General features: G+C 43.1%; 1 protein-coding gene across 2 annotated transcripts in view; it reads left to right on the top strand.

Moving 5' to 3' along the window:
* The window catches only part of LOC137371444 (short transient receptor potential channel 6-like), a 204,424-nt gene that overhangs the window by 89,635 nt on the left and 94,175 nt on the right, over positions 1 to 20,614 (top strand). For both annotated transcript variants that reach the window (XM_068034060.1, XM_068034059.1), the window contains exons 3-5: positions 1,997 to 2,182; positions 11,157 to 11,321; positions 12,291 to 12,507. In XM_068034060.1, the coding sequence (XP_067890161.1) occupies positions 1,997 to 2,182; positions 11,157 to 11,321; positions 12,291 to 12,507 (568 nt within the window). The remainder of the gene's footprint in view (positions 1 to 1,996; positions 2,183 to 11,156; positions 11,322 to 12,290; positions 12,508 to 20,614) is intronic.

The raw sequence follows: 20,614 nt of genomic DNA, 5'->3' as shown, positions 1-20,614 counted from the left end.
ATGTGTTTGGTGGTGGCATCACACTGGGGTAGCAGAAATGGCAGAGGGTGATCTGTTGAATGTGGAACCTGGTGGGGAGGAAAGTGAGGACAAGGGGAACCTTATGTAGTCCTGGGAGGTTGGGGGGAAGGGGTGAAAGGAGAGGACAAGGGGAATGCAATGGTCGCAGGCAAGGGCCACAGTGTTGCGGGGGTGGGGGGGGGGGGCGCGGTATTCCTCGATTGAGGAAAAAGGGAAGACATATTGGAAGCACTGGTATGGTAGGTGGCTTTTGGTAATGAACTGCCTTACACATTTACACCTCCTCTAGACCTGTCTTTTGTTTCTTTACTTGTCGCAATACCATCTCCTTTTGTCTTACACCACTATCTCTTTGGTCATTTAATCTCTCATACATTCCACCCTATCAAAGTCTTTCCCTTTTGTTCTTTCCCCTCTCTCTCCTTTCCCCGCCAATGTACTTACCTAAAACCTGTTAGATATCTAACAGTTCCCAGCACTGACAAAAGGTCATCCAGCTGAAACGCTGGTCTGGATTTTAATCTGGAGATGGGTTCTATGCAGGGATACGGGGTAGGTGTGCTTTTGTGAGCTCGGAAAATCCTGAAGAATGGGTTTCCTGAATGTTCTTCAGAATTTAACTGTAGGGCTCCTTCAAGTGGGGTTTTTGCCCACATACAGCCTGATTGACAGGCTGCAGATCTTTATGTGGGAATCCTGCTTCGCAAGGCTGGAGCTTGTCAGTGCAGTGAAAGAGATTGTAAGGGAGTGCTCATCGTGGTGGGAGGGGGTGTTTCCCAATTGCAGGGGTTGTTCAGATGCCGGGAGGGTCTGTCCAGATCATGGCGTGGAGAGTCAGATGGGATCCATGGTTCCTGATCGCAGGCAGTGCTGGGTGTCCGATGATGGTTGATGGGGTCCAATGGCATTCGGGGGGGGATCAGATGTTGGTCAGGGTGAGGAGCAGCTGGTGGTCGAAGGAAGCATTGGCTGGTCAGGGTGAGCAGTTGGTGGTCGGGGGGAGCAGAGGATGGCGGGGGATTTGATGCTATGTGGGGGAGAAACACACAGTTCGTGGGGGAGGGTAGCTTGTTGGGCCTGGAGGAAGCATTCTTGCTCCTTCTGGCCCACAAGCAGTGCTGTACAGGAACTTGCCTCATCATTCAGATTCTCTCACTTTCTTTCAGCTGCCGTGTTTCCCGAGACCTGGGAAACCTGGCCGCCTGTAGTTAAAAATAGAATGACTGTTAAAATGAAACCATGCAGCCTCCTATGACTAGTTTCCCACCCTTTCTCCTGCCTCTGTCAAAACCAGAACTCTGCGGATTTCAGGTGGTTAGGTTCCTGTTTCAGATTTCTTGATTTTAATCTCTGATACAGCCTTAACTCACTTGCTTTTCAGAATAAAATTCAGCCCATTAATTGTGTTTCTCTCTCCAAAGATACTGTCTGACCTGCTGAGTATTTCTAGCATTTTCTGTTTTTATTTCAGATTTCCAACATCTGCAGTGTTTTGCGTTAGTATTGGAAAGAAGAGGGACCTTTTCATACTTCCAATGAAGAAAATATGACCATATAAGTTTTAGTATCATCCTGGTCTATGCATTTAAACATTCAATATTCTTTTAAAAAGGGAGTAAGCGCTACATGACGGCAAAGTGCCATTTCTAAAGTACCAACCATAAAATTATTACAGAACCAATGATATATATTCTTTGGTATATCCGACTGCATGAGGCAGGTGGATATGGAGATACGCTTGGAGAGGCACTTGGTCCCATGCAAATTAGCTGCTGCACATTGACTCGGTAAAGTTCAGCTGGGTCAGGACTAGAGGACACTACTAGGTACAATTTCCTGTATTACCTGTGGAATCATGTGCTGAGGAATTTCAGGACCTATGACTCTACTACTGTATCAGTGGAGTGGAAGTGTACTTGAGCAGACAAGACAAGACTCCCAACAATTTAATTGCTTCAAATTTGTGTTTTTCCAGAACGATTACAAAAAATTATCTATGCAATGCAAAGATTTTGTTGTTGGACTTCTAGACTTGTGCCGGATTACTGAAGAAGTTGAAGCCATTCTGAATGGGACCTTGGAGACCAATCCCAGTAGTAACCGACAGTTTCGACCGAGCCTTAGTCGACTAAAATTGGCCATTAAATGTGAGGTCAAAAAGGTATGAAGCATTGCAAAAAATTAATTTAATTAACTTCTATGATATAAGTTCTTAGTTAATCACATTTTCTGGAAAATCCTCATTTAATTTTAATCTTATCTACCTTTTCCAGCAGAATGACAGGATTTTGAATAGGCTATTTTCTGTAGTGAAACAAGAAGACAGCAGGCCACTAGCCATAGAACCAAAGAAAAGTTACAGCACAGAAGGAAGCCATTCAGCCCATTATGTCTGCGCGGCTGAAAAAACTAGCCGCTCATTCTAATCCCACCTTCCAGCACCTGGTCCGTAACCTTGCAGGTTACAGCCCTTCAGGTGCATGTCCAAGTACCTTTTAAATGAGATGAGGGTTTCTGCCTCCACTACTGATCCGGGCAGTGAATTCCAGACAGCTGCCACCTTCTGGGTGAAAACGTTTTTCCTCATGTCCCCTCTAATCCTTCTACCTATCACCTTAAATCTGTGTCCCCTGGTAATTGACCTCTCCGCTAGGGGAAATAGGTCCTTCCTGTCTACTCTATCTAGGCCCCTCATAATTTTGTACACTTCAAATATGTCACCCCTCAGCCTCCTCTGTTCTGAAGAAAACAACCCTAGCCTATCCAATGTTTCCTCATAGTTGCAACTTCCAAGCCCTGGCAACATTCTTATAAATCTCCTCTGTACTCTATCCAGAGCAATTATGTCCTTCCTGTAATGTGGAGACCACAACTGTACATAATGCTCCAGCTGTGGCCTAACCAGCGTTTTATACAGTTCCAGCATTACATCCCTGCTTTTGTATTCTATACCTCGGCCAATAAAGGAAAGGATTCCATATACCTCTTCACCACTCCCAGCCAGAGACTGGGAAATATAAATGAGCCGATTATGCTTCAAATTTTAGAAGCTTAACTGGCTGCCTGCGTTTTTGTTTTGTTAAAATTACATAATGATTTCATCTATTGAGATTAGTTTACTATTGTTCTAGCAATGGAACTTCAGCATACATACACCAAACATAGGCTGTAAAATGTCATACTACATGTGTTTAATATGTGAAGATCATTATCTGCTGTAGAAGTGGGAGAGCAAAATGATTGAATAAGCTGGTTTCCAATAACTTGATAGGCTAATCCCTGTTCTTTTGGCAGACTAATATATTTTATCATTAGGTAGCCCATCTTGTTAATCAAAGAATAAAATAAAATTTTACTGCAGGTTTAAATATATTATTGGTCCAGAATTTACATCTGTATTGACAACAAAACTGTCAGCATTCGCTGACATTACTGTATAAAACTGACAGCAAATTCTGGCATTCATACATGCACAGTTAAATATGCAAATCCAGAAGTTGCTGCCAGTGATACCCTGATTCCCCACAGGGTGCACTGTTGCAGTTTTCACAGATACAATCAGTACAGAATCAGTAATTTATTGTGAACTTCAACTCTCGTGCCAATGTCGCCATAAAAACCATTGAAAAGTTAATCCTTGATGAATGAGATGTAACTGAGTTTTTAATGGTGTAAACTAAGTCATAGGGCTGCATTTTACAATATTTTACGATATTAAACGTGGCAACTCATTTACATGGCCTACCCCCCCCACCGCCCGCCCCAACCCCACAAAGTTCACAAACTTTTATCTTTAACCTTTCCCACCATCCCCTACACCAATGATATTGGTTTGACCCTGCTCCCCCCTCCCACACTGACATACTTACCTCCTCCCCCCTCCCCAGCTGTGTCCCACATCGGATCTCCAGACGGAGATCCGAAGGCGCGGCAGTCCCGGCAACCGACCACGATATCGGAGCAGGACAGCCAGCGGGAGCAGATAAGTCATTAATTCATTAATTTACATTCATTAACGTATTTAAATTCTGCTCCCATCGCAGAGCAGCAGGGGGCTGCCACGAGGCCTCGCTGCTGCTGGCAATATGGGGCTGGGCCTTCCCGTAGTCAAGGCCCGTGGTGGGCCTCTCCAGGAGGCATTTTCTGGGCCCCCCTGCCACGACACCCAATGTTGGGGGGATCAGTAAAATTCAGCCCATAATTACCGCTGATAAACCTCTCTGACTCTGAATAAGCTAATTTTAACAGTTTGGAGTGTCATTCCCTTCATTTCATGATAAAAATTCCATAGGTCTTTAAAATAATCGTTTTTTTGTTTTTTTAAGTATGATCTGACTGATTCTAACTAATCCTGTTGGTGCATAGATTTTAGCGTAACAGCAGTACAACATCACTGCACACCAATATAATGGCACAGACTTTGCAGTCGACGGCAAAGGGATGATGCGAAATAAAGATTGGGACAAATGCATGGAATTCACTTTTTGTAAAATGATTAAAAGGTGAATTAAAATCAGTGCTTTTTACTTCCTCGTTTCCTGTCTGTGAGAATTCTTCAATTTGATTGGCTGCTCAGCCTGCTTGTTACCTTCACTTTTCTTAGATGTCAGACATCCCCGATAGATGGTGGCAGAATGAATTTGACATTGTAATTGGGGAAATCAACACCAGAGAACCTGCTAAATCTTTGTGGGCAGGTCTCTTTCAGCTACAAGCATCATCCCTTCACTGCTGACTGCAAAGTCTGTGCCATTATATTGGTCTGCAGTAGTGTTGTACTGCTGCTAAAATCTATGCAACAACAGGATTAGTAAGAATCAGTCAGATCATACTTAAAAAGTTCATTGTTCATTATTTAATTGGATCAGTAAGCTCCTGTTAACACACAGTGACCACTGGTTAGGTTGCTCTATATCCATTGGTACTTACAGAATTGCATCAGGGTCTTATGATTCCAAGATAAAACTCTTCCTCTAGACATTATCATAGAATCATAGAATGGTTACAGCACAGAAGCCATTCAGCCCATCATGTCCATACTGGCTCTCTGCAACAGCAACTCAGCTAGACCCACTACCCTCCTGTTTCCCTGTAGCCCTGCAATTATTTTCCTTTCAGGTACTTATCCAATTCTCATTTGAAAGCCATGAATGAACATACCTCTGCAACTCTCTCAGTCAGGACATTCCAGATCCTAACCACTCGCTGCATAAAAAATATCATTATTTTATTGCTGATTCTCTTGCTATTCTTTTTACATCGGTGTCCTCTGGTTCTCGACCCTTCCACCAGTGGGAACGCTTTCTCTCTATCTACTCTGTCTAGGCTGCTCATGATTTTAAACACCTCTATCAAATCTCTTCTCAACCTTCTCTTCTCTAAGTACAGCAATCCCAGCTTCTTCAATCTATGCATGTATCTCATCCTTAGAACCATTCGTGTAAATCTTTTCTGCATCCTTTTTTCAAGCCTTCATATCCTTCCTAAACTGCAGTGCTGAGAATTGTACACAATACTCCAGTTGAGGCTGAACCATTGTTTTATAAAGATTCACCCTATGCCTCCATTTATAAAGTCCAGAATCCTGTATGCCTTTTTAACAACTTTGTCAAATTCAATGATTTATGAATATATATCCGCAGGTCCCTCTGTTCCTTCACCCCCATTAGAATTGCATCCTTTATTTTGTATTGCCTCTCCTCGTTCTTCTTACCAAAATGTATCACTTCACACTTCTCTGCATTAAATTTCATCTGCCATGTGCTGCCCATTCGAATAGCCTATCTATGTCCTCTTGAAGTCTCTCACTATTCTCCTCACAGTTCACAATACCTCCAAGTTTTGCGCCATCTGCAAATTTTGAAATTGTGCCCTGTACACCCAAGTCTAGGTCATTAATATATATCAATAAAAGCAGTGGTCCTTGTACCAACCCATGGGAAACCCCACTATATACCTTCCTCCGGTCCAAAAACAACCATTCACCACTACTCTCTGTTTCCTATCATTCACCCAACTTCATATTCTTGCTGCACTCTCCCATTTATTCCATGGGCTTCAACTTTGATGGCAATCCTATTATGTGGAAATTTATCAATTGTCATACAGAAGCCCATGTATGCCACATTAACCACATTACCCTCGTCAATCGTTTCTGTAACCTCATCAAAAAACTCAACCAAGTTAGTTAAACATGATTTGCCTTTAACAAATCCATGCTGGCCTTCCTTAATTAATTCACACTTGCCTAAATGACTGTTAATTTTGTCCCAGACTATCATTCCTAAAAGCTTTCCCACCACTGAGGTTGAATTGACTAGTTTGTAGTTGCTGGGTTTGTTCTTGCACCCTTTTTTGAACAGGGGTGTAACATATGCAATTCTCCAGTGATCTGACACCACCCCTGTATCTAAGGAGAATTGGAAGATTACGGCCAGTGCCTCTGCAATTTCCTGCCTTATTTCCCTCAGTATCCTCGGATGCATGCCATCTAGTCCTGGTGGCTTATCAACTTTAAGTACAGCCAGCCTCTTTAGTACTTACTCTTTATCAATTTTTAGTCCATGCAGTCAACTACCTTCTCTTTCACTATGACTTCGGCAGCATCTTCTTCCTTGGTAAAGACAGATATATAGTACTCATTTAATACCTCAGCCAGGCCCTCTGCCTCCATGCGCAGATCCCCTTTTTGGTCACTAATTGGCCCCACCCCTCCTCTTACTATCCTTTTACTAATTATATGCCCCTAGAATACTTTTGGATTCCCTTTTATGTTAGCTGCCAGTCTCTCTTATGCTCTCTTTGCCTCCCTTCTTTGCTTTTTCACTTCGCCTCTGAACTTTCTATATTCAGCCTGGTTCTCACTAGTATTAACAACCTGACATCTGTTATTTGCCCCCTTTTTCCACTTCATCTTATTCTCTAACTCTTTCATCATCCAGGGAGCTCTGACTTTGCTTGCCCTACCTTTCCCTCTTGTGGGAATGTACCTCGACTATACCCGAATCATCTCATTTTTAAAGGCAGCTCATTGTTTCGTCACAGTTTTGCCTGCCGATCTCCCTGATTCAAGTGTATTCTGACAACACTCAGCTCTACCTCACCACCACTTCCCTCAACTCCTCCACAGTTGCTGAGTTATCAGACTGCTTATCCAACGTCTAGTACTGGATGAGCAGAAATTTCCTCCAATTAAATATTGGGAAGACTGAAACTATTGTCTTTGGTCCCTGCTCCAAACTCTGTTCCCTAGCTACTGACTCCATCCCTCTCCCTGGCAACAGTCTAAGATTAAGCCAGTCTGTTCACAACCTTGGTGTCACATTTGACCCCTAGATGAGCTTCCAAGCTCATATTCATGCCATCACTACGCCTGCCTATTTCCACGTCCATAACATCGCCTGACGTTGCCCTGTCTCAGCTCATCTGCTGCTGAAACCCTTATTCATGCTTTTGTTACCTCTAGACCTGGCTATTCCAATGTACTTCTGGCTAGTCTCTCAAATTCTATTCTCTGTAAACTTCAGGTCATCCAAAACTCCACTGCCTGTGTCTGAACTTGCAACCAGTCCCATTCATCCATTACCCCTGTGTTCGCTGACCTACATTGGTTCTCGATCAAGCAATGTTTTGATTTTAAAATTCTTATCTTTGTTTTCAAATCCCTCCATAATCTCACCTCTCCCTATCCCTGTAATCTCCCCCAGCCCCACAACCCTCTGAAATACCTGCGTTCCTCTAATTCTGGCCTCTTGTGCATCTCTGACTTTAATCGCTCCACCATTGGTCGCCGCGCCTTCAGTTGCCTAGGCGCCAAGCTTTGGAATACCCTCCCTACACTTCTCCACCTCTCCACCTTGCTTTCCTCCTTTAAGACACTCCTTAAAACCTACCTCTTTGACCAAGCTTTTGAACATCTGACTTAATATCTCCTTTTGTGGCTCGGTATCATATTTTGTTTTATAATGCTCCTGGGACAATTCATTACGTGAAAGGCGTGATATAAATATAAGTTGTTGTTGTTAAGTTGTTGTTGATTCCAGTTTACCTGGGCCAGATCTGTTTTCAGCTGACTGAAAGTGACCCTCGTCTAATTGAATATTTTCACTCTTTGTTCTTTTCCATAGCTAACCTAAACCTTATGACACTATGATCATCATTCCCTCAGTGACACTTGATCCATTTGTCCCACCGCATTCCACAGAACCAGATTCAGCAATGCCTCCTTCCTCGTTCAGCTGGAAACATATTGATCAAGAAAATTTGCCTGAAAACACTTCAAAAGCTCTTCCCTCTCTCTGACCTTTACACTATTACTGTCTGAGTTTATATTAATTTAATTAAACTCCCCCACTGTCACTATTCGATAGTTTTTGAAGCTCTCTGTAATTTCCCTGCAAATTTGCTCCACTACATCTTTCCCACCAGTTGTTAGCCTATAGAATAAACCTAATAGTGTAATAATACCTTTCTTGTTTCTTAACTCTAACCAAACAGATTCTGTCATTGACCTTTGTAGGACATCTTCTCTCTCCAGCACTGTGACATTGTTCCGAATCAATACTGCCACTCCTTCTCCTTTCTTTCCTTCCCTAACTTTCCTAAACACCTTGTATCCTGGAATATTTAGGACTCAGCCCTGCCCATTTTTGAGCCAGATCTCCGTTATCGCCACAACATCATATTCCTATGTGGTTATCTGTGCCTGAAGCTCACCAGCCTTAATGACCATGCTTTGTGTGTTAATATACCTGCACTGTATACCAGATTTAGACCTTATAACATTCCGTCTTACTCTGACCCCATCTAATACCTTACTCTTTCTTACTCTAGTGCTATCTGTTTTTCCCAATCCTTTGTGCATCTTGTTTCTCCTTTCTAATGCAACATCCTGATTCCCATCCCCTGCCGAGTTAGTTTAAACCATCTCCAACAGCACTAACAAACCACCCCATGAGGACATTGGTGCAACCCGTCCAGCTTGTATAGGTCCCACTCCCACAAAACCTGTTGCAATGACCCCAGAAATCTAAAGCCCTCCCTCCTACACCATCTCTTCAGCCATGATTTCTTCTGCTCTATCCTGCATTTTCTATACTCACTAGTGCATGGCACCGGGAGTAATCTGGAGATTACTACCTTCAAGGTCCTGCTTGCTCATCTTCCTAGCTCCTTAAACTCTGCCTGCAGGATCTCATCCCTCTTTCGACCTATATCGTTGGTACCAATATGGATTACGACCATTGGCTGTTTGGTTCTCCCTCAGAATGCTCTGAAACTGCTCAGTGATATCCTTGACTCTGGCACCAGGGAGGCAACATACCATCTTGGATTCACATCTGTGGATATAGAAACACCTGTCTGTTCTCCTAACTATGGAATCCCCTATCACAATTCTTTTTCCGATCTTCCTCCAGCCCCATCCCACTGTACAGCTGAGCCAGCCATTGTGCAGTGGACTCGGTTCTGCTTGCACTCCCCAGAGGAAACATCACTCTCACCAGTATTCCAGTTGGAGAGCGAGATGCACTCAGGGGACCCCTACACTACCTGCCTTGTGTTCCTTGACTGCCTGGTGGTCACCCATTCCCTGTATGCCTGTGCACCCTTAAGTTGCAGGTTCATCACATCCAGAGGTATTCTATCCATGTAATTCTCAGCCTCGCAGTTATACTGCAGTGATGTCAACTGCTGCTCAAGCTCCGAAATCTGAGTTCGAGCTGCTCCAGCTAATGTCATTTCCAGCCTATGTGGTTTTTCAGGACATGAGAAGTACCCTGGAGTTCCCACATGAAACAGTAAGTGCACTCCATTGGAGTGAGATGCCCTGCCATGCCTCTATTCCTTAGACAACCAAATTTAAAAGAAATAAACTAAAGACTTTTTCAAGACTTGTATAAAAAATACTCACCAGCTACACACCAATCAGCACCTTCCCTTGAGCTGACATCACTTTTAGTTATTTGTACCTTGGTCCCTGAAACTCACAATTATTCCGCTCCGCTGCTCTGCCCCTGAACTCCTTCAGGTCCGCTCTCCTTACTTCCAGGCTCTCTGAACTTGGTAAATAAAGAATTACTTTCTGTTTACTCACCTGATTTACTCATCGTCAGAGCTCTGTCTGCGTACTCGCTGTGCCATCAATGTTGACAGTGGCCTGGGCTTTCTATTCTTCTCACATGAGAAAAAGACTAAGAGTGTGAGGTGAAATCAGCATGGGATCACATAACTCTGGAGTAGGGCCCAGAATGCATCAGTACAGTTTTCCATGTCAGAGAAGGTCCAGCTCCTCAGGGATCCCATCATTTTCTGTGACTGCTGCTTCCCTCCCTGCCATTTTGGGTGCTCACAGGCATTCATCATTGAATGACAAATGTTTGTACTGAGGGCTGTAGCTATGCTATTGTTTGCAGTGTTTGTGAATATGTCTATGGTTGCACTTTCTTCTTCATTTCACTTATAGCGAGTCCACCTCTGTTACTTGCAGGATATAGTATTAGCATATCAACTGTCAAGGATTAATCATCATTTTTTCTGACCCTCCAACCCCTTTATCCTATCCCCCTCTCTGGAACTGCCTGAAAGCCAATCATTTATGACTTTGCATCGTGAAATCTCCTTATTTCTGACTGAGATGGAGGATAAGGAGGAGCTCAATCAGAGGGAGAGGTCAAGGTTGCAACTGTACAGGCATGCCACTGTGTGTCCGCTGTAAATGTGTAAAGTAGTTTACCTATATTTCCAGAAGCAGTTTGGAATTTGTTGGAATTGCTGGCAATTTAATGGCTAGATTTTGAAAATTTGATTTTTTTTTTGTTAAAGTTACAGAAACATCAGATAAAGAAGGTTGTAAATTTGAAATATACTCACCTTCAAAATATTAAACAAGTTTCTGAATTTAAATTAAAATATTTTATCTGAATGATCAGTACAAACCTTTTTGTGATTTTATATGAAAATATAAAATTTGTATTTGAAAATATGATTAATCCATTTATCAATTGCATCTGATTAATGAAAAAACAGGAGAAATATTGCATTAGAAGTGCATCATATTTAAAATATTACTTTTTTTTAGTTTCATTAATAAATTTCACTTTGATTTCTAACTTATATTATTGCATTTCTTTTTTAAGTTTGTAGCTCATCCAAACTGTCAACAGCAGCTACTATCTATCTGGTATGAAAATCTTTCAGGATTACGTCAGCAGCCAATAGCAATCAAGTTTCTGGTAGTGCTTGCTGTTGCCATTGGCCTACCATTCCTGGCCTTGTGCTATTGGATTGCACCCTGCAGCAAGGTTGGTCATCTTCAACTTTTAAAGTTTTTCTCACATGGGGGAAGCAAACCCACTCAACTGAGTGCAAAGATTCTAACTTTATTTCCAATAGAGTAAGTTGTGCTGTGGATATATACCAAGAATGTGACCCTACCCCTTCTCCACCTGTATGATGATTGAATAAGGCATTTTCTGCCTATTGCTCCAGCTGGAATCCACTGCTGGTTAAATGTGATACTCCTCTTGCACCAGTGTTTCCCTTAGTTAAATATTCAAATATCTGCTAATGTATTTCATAGGATCCAAGTCAATTTTATTTGACTGGTCACATTGAGAAGTAATTACTGTAGCACTCATTTTATTGATTTACCTTCTCTTTTCTGATCGTTCCACATATTCTCTTCAGCCTTCTTCCATCGGCGCTTGAAAAAAAGAAGAAACTTGCACTCTGCCAGTAGTGATTTGCTATTGTACGAGCAGGCATCAACTCAGATTTTGCTGGCTTTAACATAGCTTCCAATTATTGCAAGCTGCAATCTGTATTTGATTGGCAATGTCTAATGTTTGTGACTTTTCCTCAACTCCAATTTGTATTTGGGAGGGAACATCTCAAATTATCTAATATCTTGGTCGAGCAATATTCTAACCATAAATTACAGTAAAAAATTAATGATGCAATAAAATAGATCAGCGGATATAGCTCAGACTATAAAGAATATGTCTTTCTGCAAGGAAACCCAAGGAGGTCAGTAAAAGAGAGTGAACCTGGCACAAACTGAAAGCTTGTAAAAACAGAGAGAATTGCCCATAAAAATGAAATGCTTTGCAGGGGTTAGTGAGTAAAATAATACATAATTACAATGGCAAATGTTTTCTTAGAATCTCGAGATTTGTTTCATGGAGATCTTCAGGTTTTCTTTTAAGATTGTTATGTTTGACGAGGGTAGCGAAGAATGCTGTAAACTGTAAATATCTTTTGCGGTTTTGCAGCTGGGGAAGATCTTGCGAGCACCATTTATGAAATTTGTAGCACACGGAGCTTCTTTCACTGTTTTTCTTGGCCTGCTGATCATGAATGCAGCTGACAGATTTGAAGGCACCAAACTCCTGCCAAATGAGTCAACTACAGATCACCCCAGACAGCTCTTCAGAATGAAAACAACTGGCTTCACGTGGATGGAACTTCTAATTGTTTCCTGGGTAATAGGTAGGGGTTTGTTTCGATTTTCATCAGATCACATCAGAACCTAATGCACTGAACTTCATTAACAAAGCATTTTAATATACCTGAGTAATGTAACGCCAGCAAAGCAATTTTCGATCGGGGCTTTAGGTGATGTAGATTGAACAACAGCCTGCATGGCATCACTTTCACTGCAACAGAGAACCTGTGTTACCAGCCCTGTCTGCCATTTTAAATGCTGCATAGTTGACCTCAGCTCTCAAAAAACATTATTTATTACTGGAAACCACTATAAAGCTGTTGTGCAGGACACCACCAATACTTAAAAGAGTGGGAAAGAAGATTAGGTCAATTAGCAACATTGACAATTTGCACTTACGCAGTGCTTTTAAAGTGAGAAAAAAAGTCCCAAAGTGTCTCATAGAATTGTTATCAGACAAAAATTGATGCTGAGCCAAAGAAAAAGATATGAGATGGGGTTGTCAAAGAGATTGATTTTATGTAGGGTCTTAAAGGGAAGGAGGGAGATGGAGAGCAAAGAGAGAGGAAATTACAGAGCATATGGTCTAGCCAGGCTGAAGGCATGTCAGCCAATGGTGGACAAATGCACAAGAGGCCCGAATTGGAGAAATGCAGAGTTCTTGGAGGATTGTATATCTGGAGGAGGGCACAGAGATGTTTAGGGGTAAGAAAATGGAGGAATTTAAGCAGGAGAATAAGAATTTCAAATACAAAGTGTTTGGGAACAAATGTCAATATAGGTCAGTGCTGACAGGGATGTTGGGCAGGTGGGACTTGGTGCAGAATAGGGTATAGGCAGTAAAGTTTTTACGATTTGAAGTTTATGGAGGGTGGAGGATGTTAGGGTGCCTGGAGATCTTTGGAATTGTAAGTCTGAAGGAGACAAAGGCATAAATTCAATAGCAGATGGTCTGAGGTAGGAGGTGGACAATTAAGGTTGAAATAGGAAATCTTTGTGATGGAAAGGATGTGGGATTTGGATGCTCTTTTCAGCAAAATTCATCTAGTGATGATCCTTCTCCTGAGGCTCCAACCAACAAATATGCCCATATACAGCCAAATCAGCTGAATGCAGTGGACTCAGCAAAGACTATTGGCCCTGATAACGTCCCCACTGTAGTGCGGAAGACCTGACCACCAGAACTAGCTACGCCTTAGCTAAACTATTCCAATGTCAGCCCTGACCTTCATCATTACCGAGTATTCTACCTTCCACATATCGAGGGGTGTGGTGGGAGGGTTACCATTGACCAGAAGCTTAACTGCACCAAGCATATCAACACAATAGCTACAAGAGCAGGATAGAGACTACTGTCTTCATCAACTATAGGGCATATATTAGGAGTGTGATGAAATACTTATTATTTACTTGGATGGATGTAGTCACATCACTCATAAAACTCAACACTATGCACTATCTGGTTGATTAATTCCAATGGAATCAATATTCACTCCCTTCTCTACCAGTGCACTGTGACTATTGTATGTATTATCTTTGCTTCATCTTTACAGCTCCCTAATTCTAACATCCAGTTGTATTTTGAAAGTCCCTGATTTACCATTCCTTTTCTTTAAGCTGGAAAATTATTCCAAACATATAGCACCCTTTGAGTAAAGTTCTTTTGAATCAGTTTTAATTGTATTTTTCACTAATTTAAATGTAATTATGCTGGGAAGCAGGGGTATTTTTTCTTATAGGGCTGGGGATTTTGGAATAACTAATATGCCTAATTAATAACCGTAAGAACTTCATGGCTGACTTTGGCCAAGGAAAGAGATAGCCATCTTGTATAATATAAGCAAAATACTGCAGATGTTGGAAATCTGAAATAAAAACAAGAAATGCTGGAAATACTCAGCAGGTCTGGCAGCATCTGTGGAAAGAGAAGCAGAGTTAACGTTTCAGGTCAGTGACCCTTCATCAGAACTGCCATCTTGTGCTTGCTTTGCTGGATTGGAGGCTTGTGGCACCTTTTAGGTTTTCAATTTCTGAGAGTGGTGCATCTAGAACATGAGAGGTGCCCTCTTTGAGAAGTGGGAGGTTGGCTAGAAACTATTGTGTGGTCTTCATCTCAGAGATATATAGGTGGACATAGCACCTGAAAAACTTTCTGCTTATCTCAGTGGAGTTGCAGGTGCTGTGGCTGACTGACTTTAGCTTTGAGGCAGTGGTTTGATTCTGTGTCTGCCTGTGCAGGGTATATTTTAGCAGTTTTATTGGTTTGACCACCTGTTGGTGGGAGTATTTAGCAGTGGTGTAATGGAACTTACATTCAACACCTGTGAAGATTAGTTTGATTAGCTCTCCCTCTTCCTGGTAAGAGCCCTTTCAGCATTTGCCACATGGAGTCTTTTGTGAAAGGGATTCTACATCATACATCCTCTGGATTTAGAATGTCTTGTGATTTCTGGCTGCAGCATTGGAGCATTTTGTTGCCCCTAAGGACTGTAGAGGTTCCCATCGCAATGATTAGGAAGCAATAGAGCATTCATTCTTTGAGGTAAACTGGGTAAATTGTGTTCAAATGAAGACTGCAAATTCAGGGTCTGCAAAGAAGGAGGAATTGTAATGTTAGTGTTGAAATGAGGGGATCAATTGTTTGGTGCTAGCTGGATATTGACGAGTGCATAGTTGGACTTTATCCAGTAAGTAGGTATGCAACACAGATCAGAAGATACTCAGCTGCAGTCCTGGTTTGTGTTGAGCTACCTGGTCTCAGCTGGTGTGATGATAGGAGTGATCCATTTTGTTTCATACATTCTTAGGATGTGGGCATGACTGGCAATGCCAGCATTTGTTGCCCATCTCTAACTGCCTTTGAGCAGGTGGTGGTGAGCTGCCTTCTTGAACCGCTGCAGTCCATGTTGAATAGGTACACTGACAGTGCTGTTAGGGAGGAAGTTCCAGGATTTTGACCCAGTGTCAGTGAAGAAATGGCGATGTTGTTCCAAATCAGGATGGTGAGTTACTTGGAGGCGAACTTGCAGGTGGTGGTGTTCCTATGTGTCTGCTGTCCTTGTTCTTCTAGGTGGCAGAAATCGCAGGTTTTGAAGGTCTGTCAAAGGAGGCTTGGCGAGTTGCTGCAGTGTATCTTGTAGATGGTACACGTTGCTAACACTGTGCGTCGGTGGTGGAGGGAGTGAATGTTTGTGGATGGTGTGTGAATCAAGTGGGCTGCTTTGGATAGTGTCGAGCTTCTTGAGTGTTGTTGGAGCTGCACCCATCCAGGCAAGTGGAGAGTATTCCGTCACACTCCTGACTTGTGCCTTGTAGATGATGGACAGGCTTTGGGGAGTCAGGAAGTGAGTTACTCTCAGCAGAATTCCCACCCTCTGATCTGCTCTTGTAGCCACAGTATTTATATGGCTGGTCCAGTTAAGTTTTTGGTTAATGTTACCCTCCAGGATGTTGATGGCCTCAATGACTTTGAGTTCGGGTGGAGAAAAACAATCAGGTTTCTCAGTCCTGATCAATACTCAACCACCACTACTGTAAGTCCCCGTGTGGGGATATTGGATGAGTTGTTGGCTGAGCTGTGATGTCCTGTGCTTTTAAATAGCCTGATAACATTCACTGTTATATCACACACATAAATAATGGACACTAGGGGGGGATTTTCAAAGCCCACTGAGTGTGGGAACAGAGGCGAGCATGATTTGAAGATTGCATTCACGGAAGTCAGCACTGGGACCTGCCACCTCTGGAATGTGACACCATTTTTAAAGGGATGCCAGCAGCGAGGGAATGGATCAGGCACATGCTTCCATTTAATTGCTTGTTGAGCTCTTTAAAGAGCTCATTAACAGGCTTCACAGTATCAGTGAGCAATCTTTAAAGGCTGGGAATGGGCAAGATGCTATGGGGGGGAGAATGGGGCAGGGTTATGAAGACCTGAACAGTGTGGTGGGCCATGAGGGCTATGGGAAAAGCTGATTGAAATAAAGCAGAAGCAGCAAATAAAGCACGGCTGCTTCAGATGTGCCTCAGTGTAGCTATTGTTGTATCTGGAAAAGTTGAATTTCTCATTGGTAAGTGGCAGGAAATTGGAGGGGTTGTTAGTCCACTGGCATCACAGGGGCAGCTGGGGTTGGCAGGGGAAGGCCTGATGAAAGCACAAAGCCCAGCTGAGGGAGGTCAGATGGGAAAAGGCTACTCTGACATTGGACAGAGCAGCCAGGATGAGCTGCGGCAGATGCAACCTCCTAGACAGCTGGAAGCCAGAGCACAGTGGGGAGCTGCAAGAGGATGAAGGCGCTAACCAAGACATCAGGTCTACCACCCTAGAGTCAGCTACCTGCAAATGACAGAGCGCTAGTGCCGTAGGAGGCTGCGTCTATCCAGGCAGATGGTCTCTGTTCTGTGTGCTGTGATCCACAATGACCTGAGGCCTCATGGCCCCCATGGTAGTCCCCTACCTGCAGCCATCAAGGTCACCATCGCCCTGAACTTCTATGCTACCAGATCATTTCAGGGATCAGCTGTGGGCCCAGGGGGCTTCTCACAGTTGGTATCTCATTAGGTCATCAAGCAGGTCACAGATGCCCTTTTCAGGAGGGCAGGGGACTACACCCACTTTGACACAGATAGACCTATGCAGCCTCCATTGCTAGATTTTTCCAGGTGCAGGGCATCATCAATTGTGCCCATGTGGCCATCAAGGCACCCAGGGACTGGCCAGTGAGATCCATCAACAAGAACAGCTTCTACTCCCTTAACGTTCAACTGGTCTGCAACCACAACAAGAGCTTCCTCAATGTGTGCACTCGCTTTCCTGACAGCTGCCATGACTCCATCTCCTGCCAGTCCAGGCTGTCTAGGTTCTTCACTCCATCTCCCAATGTGCATGACTGGCTCCAAGGGGACTAGGGAAATCCCTTAAAGAGATAGCTACTGATCCCTCTTTGGGAGCCTCTGACAGAGGCACAGAGATGAAAGAACCAATGCCTCCTGCTAGTTAGACCAACAATTGAGCAAGCCATCATAGAACCATAGAAAGGTTATGGCACAGAAGGAGGCCATTCAGCCCATCAAGTCTGCGACAGCTAAAAAACTAGCTGCCCAATCTAATCCCACCTTCCAGCACCTCGTCCGTAACCTTGCAGGTTACAGCACTTCAGGTGCATGTCCAGGTACCTTTTAAATGAGTTGAGGGTTTCTGCCTCCACCACCGATCCGGGCAGTGATCTCCAGACACCCACCACCCTCTGGGTGAAAACGTTTTTCTTCATGTCCCCTCTAATCCTTCTATCAATCATCTTAAACCTTAAATCAGCTTTATGAAGATGCGGTTCCAGTGCCTAGATCGGTCGGGTGGCAACCTCCAATACCCTCCTGCAAGGGTCTTGGTCATTGTGCTGATCTGCTGCACACTTGAGAACAATGAGGCCCTGGAAGGAGACATCTCATCAGGGGAGAAGCAGGGTGTAAGCAAGGAGGAGAAAGAGGGGTGGAGGGGGATAACAATGAACAAATAGGTGCCCCTGTTGCATGATAAGGTGGCCTCCTCCAGCCACCCTCCAGGAAGAGGACTTCCCTCCTCTCCCTCATGGCCTGCAGCATTAGATCCAGGTGGGCATTGATGAGGCAATGGTCTGCTCTGCTCCCCTGTGACAGCTCACTTCCCTCTGGTGCTGTGGAAGGCGGATCTCTCCCTCAGACCAACCAACAGCCTCAGTGATGGCTGTCATGAAAGTCTACATAAGTCTACTTGATCTGACCCACTGCCATTTTCAATCCCATTGCCTCTATGTGGACAGGAAACCCATCTCCATACTAATTATGTCTTTCCCACTTGAAAATCTGAATCAACTTCCCAGAGGAAGTTTCAGACCCAAAACCAGACCAGGCTCCTGTTTCCCATTTCCATAATGAAAATCCATCCCTAGGAGACTGGAGGGAGGAAGGTAGCCTTAGGATTGCAACCCATCTAGGAGTCTACATCTTCAAGGACGGACAGTGTGGATTAAGGAAGATGGAGCATGGAGAGCTGGAGAAAATTGTTGAATTCTTCCTTGACAAATCATAACTGTTCAGTCATATTTAGCCTTACTAGTCATTATGTGGAACAGTTGTAGCTTCTGATGAAGGGTTGAGCATGCAAAAAAAAAAGGATCAATATTGCAACAAACTTAGACTGTCCTCCTGCTGAAGTCCTGTTAGTGGCGCTGCTGTGCTATCACAGATCACGATTCTCAGCAACAATACTGGCAACAACTTAATTGTACTTCAGTAGGTTGTAAAGCTCATATTAAACTTAATTTATGAAATGTAATTAATCGCTGGGAATTTATTTAAATTTGCAAAATGTGAAACTTAATTGCACTGAAAATTAAAGACCCCAGAGTACTCTGAAGTAAAAGCAACTCACAGCCAAATTGTTACATGAATAGATTTATTTATTCAGGGACGATACATCCATTGCGGGTCACAGCTGACTTTTAGACAGTTGCTTGTTGAGTATTAGTTAAAATAGGCTTCAGATAAACTACTTGGCCCCAAAATTTTGTGTGAAAAATTGTACCACATTTGTACCCCAAAGGCAGGACTTGCAGCCTCTGATCTGCCATAATTTGGCACCAGCTCATTTAAAAATCCATTGCGTTTATCTAGTAAAACCCCTATGGAAAGTGGGAATACTATGCCTGACATGCTTGGAAATTAGGGTGCAGTCTTTAAAAAGCCATATCTAGTTGAGGATTGCAGCCCAGACTGAGGAGCAGCAGGTAAATGTATGGCACTTTGGCTTGACGAGTTGGCTGTAAGGTGGCTTCACTGGATGGCTCATGTATAAATTTGTGCCCTTTTAAAAAAAAGTCTTTCACTGGAGAATGTGATAGGTAGCTCTAACATAGGGGGTACAAAACAAATGTGCGTAATTTCAAGATGGCAGAGGAGTTTCAGCAAAGAGAGAAATTACTGGAACTTCATAACAGGAAGCTGCCAAACATGCATCTCATGCCACCTGCTCATATTATTTTTCTTGGGGGGGCCAGATTCTGAAGGATAAATTCATTGTGACAAATTGTAGAAAACCTTGTGTTAAGGTGTCATATTCTACACATATCATCACACACGATCTGGACATTCAGTGAGAGGTAGCCATTACTGTTGAGGAGATTGAGGGGGTTGGCCATGGAGCTTACAAAGCATTGTGGGTGCCATGTGTTGCAGCCTGCACTTTGGGAGAGCCAGTAACCATGTAGAACTAGATGGCCCTATATCGTTGCTCCCTTGCTGTGAGACAATTTTCATCTGTCTAGAAATGTTCATCAGTCAATGGTTAAATAAAAGCCCAGGTGTCACCATGGCTGGTATTTCAGAGATCCCTGGGAGCACCAGAAATGACCAGGTGTCAAAAAATTGACTGTGAGCATGACCATCGTAGATACAACCAGCATAGTGTGGGCAGACAATGTTAGCTGTAGGTTTTCATGTAAGAGCTGATGCAGCTCCTCTTCTATTTGATGAACAGTATTCTTCTAATATACAGCACCTCACTAGGTAGTTTCATAGGTAGTGTGTTCGCTGCATATTCTTGGAGGGGATATGGGGGAAGCGGGTAATAGCTTGGAGGATGAATCCTCATCAAATACTGCTTCATTCTCATTTTCCACATCCTGCTCTTCCTCCTTCTTCACGATAATGGGATACAAAGGTATGCCCATTGGTAATCCCTTCACTTTTGTCAATCTCAGTTGATTCTGTCATTAGAAGCACTTTATGTATCCTACTTTAACCTACCCTTAGTGCATTGAGAGTGAGCTTCTGGAAGTTCAGGGCTGCAGCAAAATCAGGCTCAATAGGGACTTGACAGCCAGATTACAAATTGGGACACATCATTTTCGGGACAGCTTCTGCCCCAATTTTAGGCCCCAGAAAAGGTCAGAACAGTGTGAACTTACAGGGTCCAGTTATTTGTTCAGGCAGCTGGACTTTGTTCAGTACTTTTGTTCACGTAAAAACTCGCTTTTAAATAGAAAAAAAACTCAGCTGTGCTGAGAACCAGAGATAATCTTTTCATGAAGCTTTTAACTTTTTTTGGTGTGGAAAGAGGAGAGGAAAGAGAGGATGAAATGATTTTTTAGGGGAACATTATTAACTATCTTGCAC

The sequence above is a fragment of the Heterodontus francisci genome, chromosome 6 (assembly GCF_036365525.1).
Source record: "Heterodontus francisci isolate sHetFra1 chromosome 6, sHetFra1.hap1, whole genome shotgun sequence".
NCBI classification, from domain to species: Eukaryota; Metazoa; Chordata; class Chondrichthyes; order Heterodontiformes; family Heterodontidae; genus Heterodontus; species Heterodontus francisci.
The sequence above is the reverse complement of the archived record's forward strand: the minus strand, read 5'-3'. Positions and strand labels throughout refer to the sequence as shown.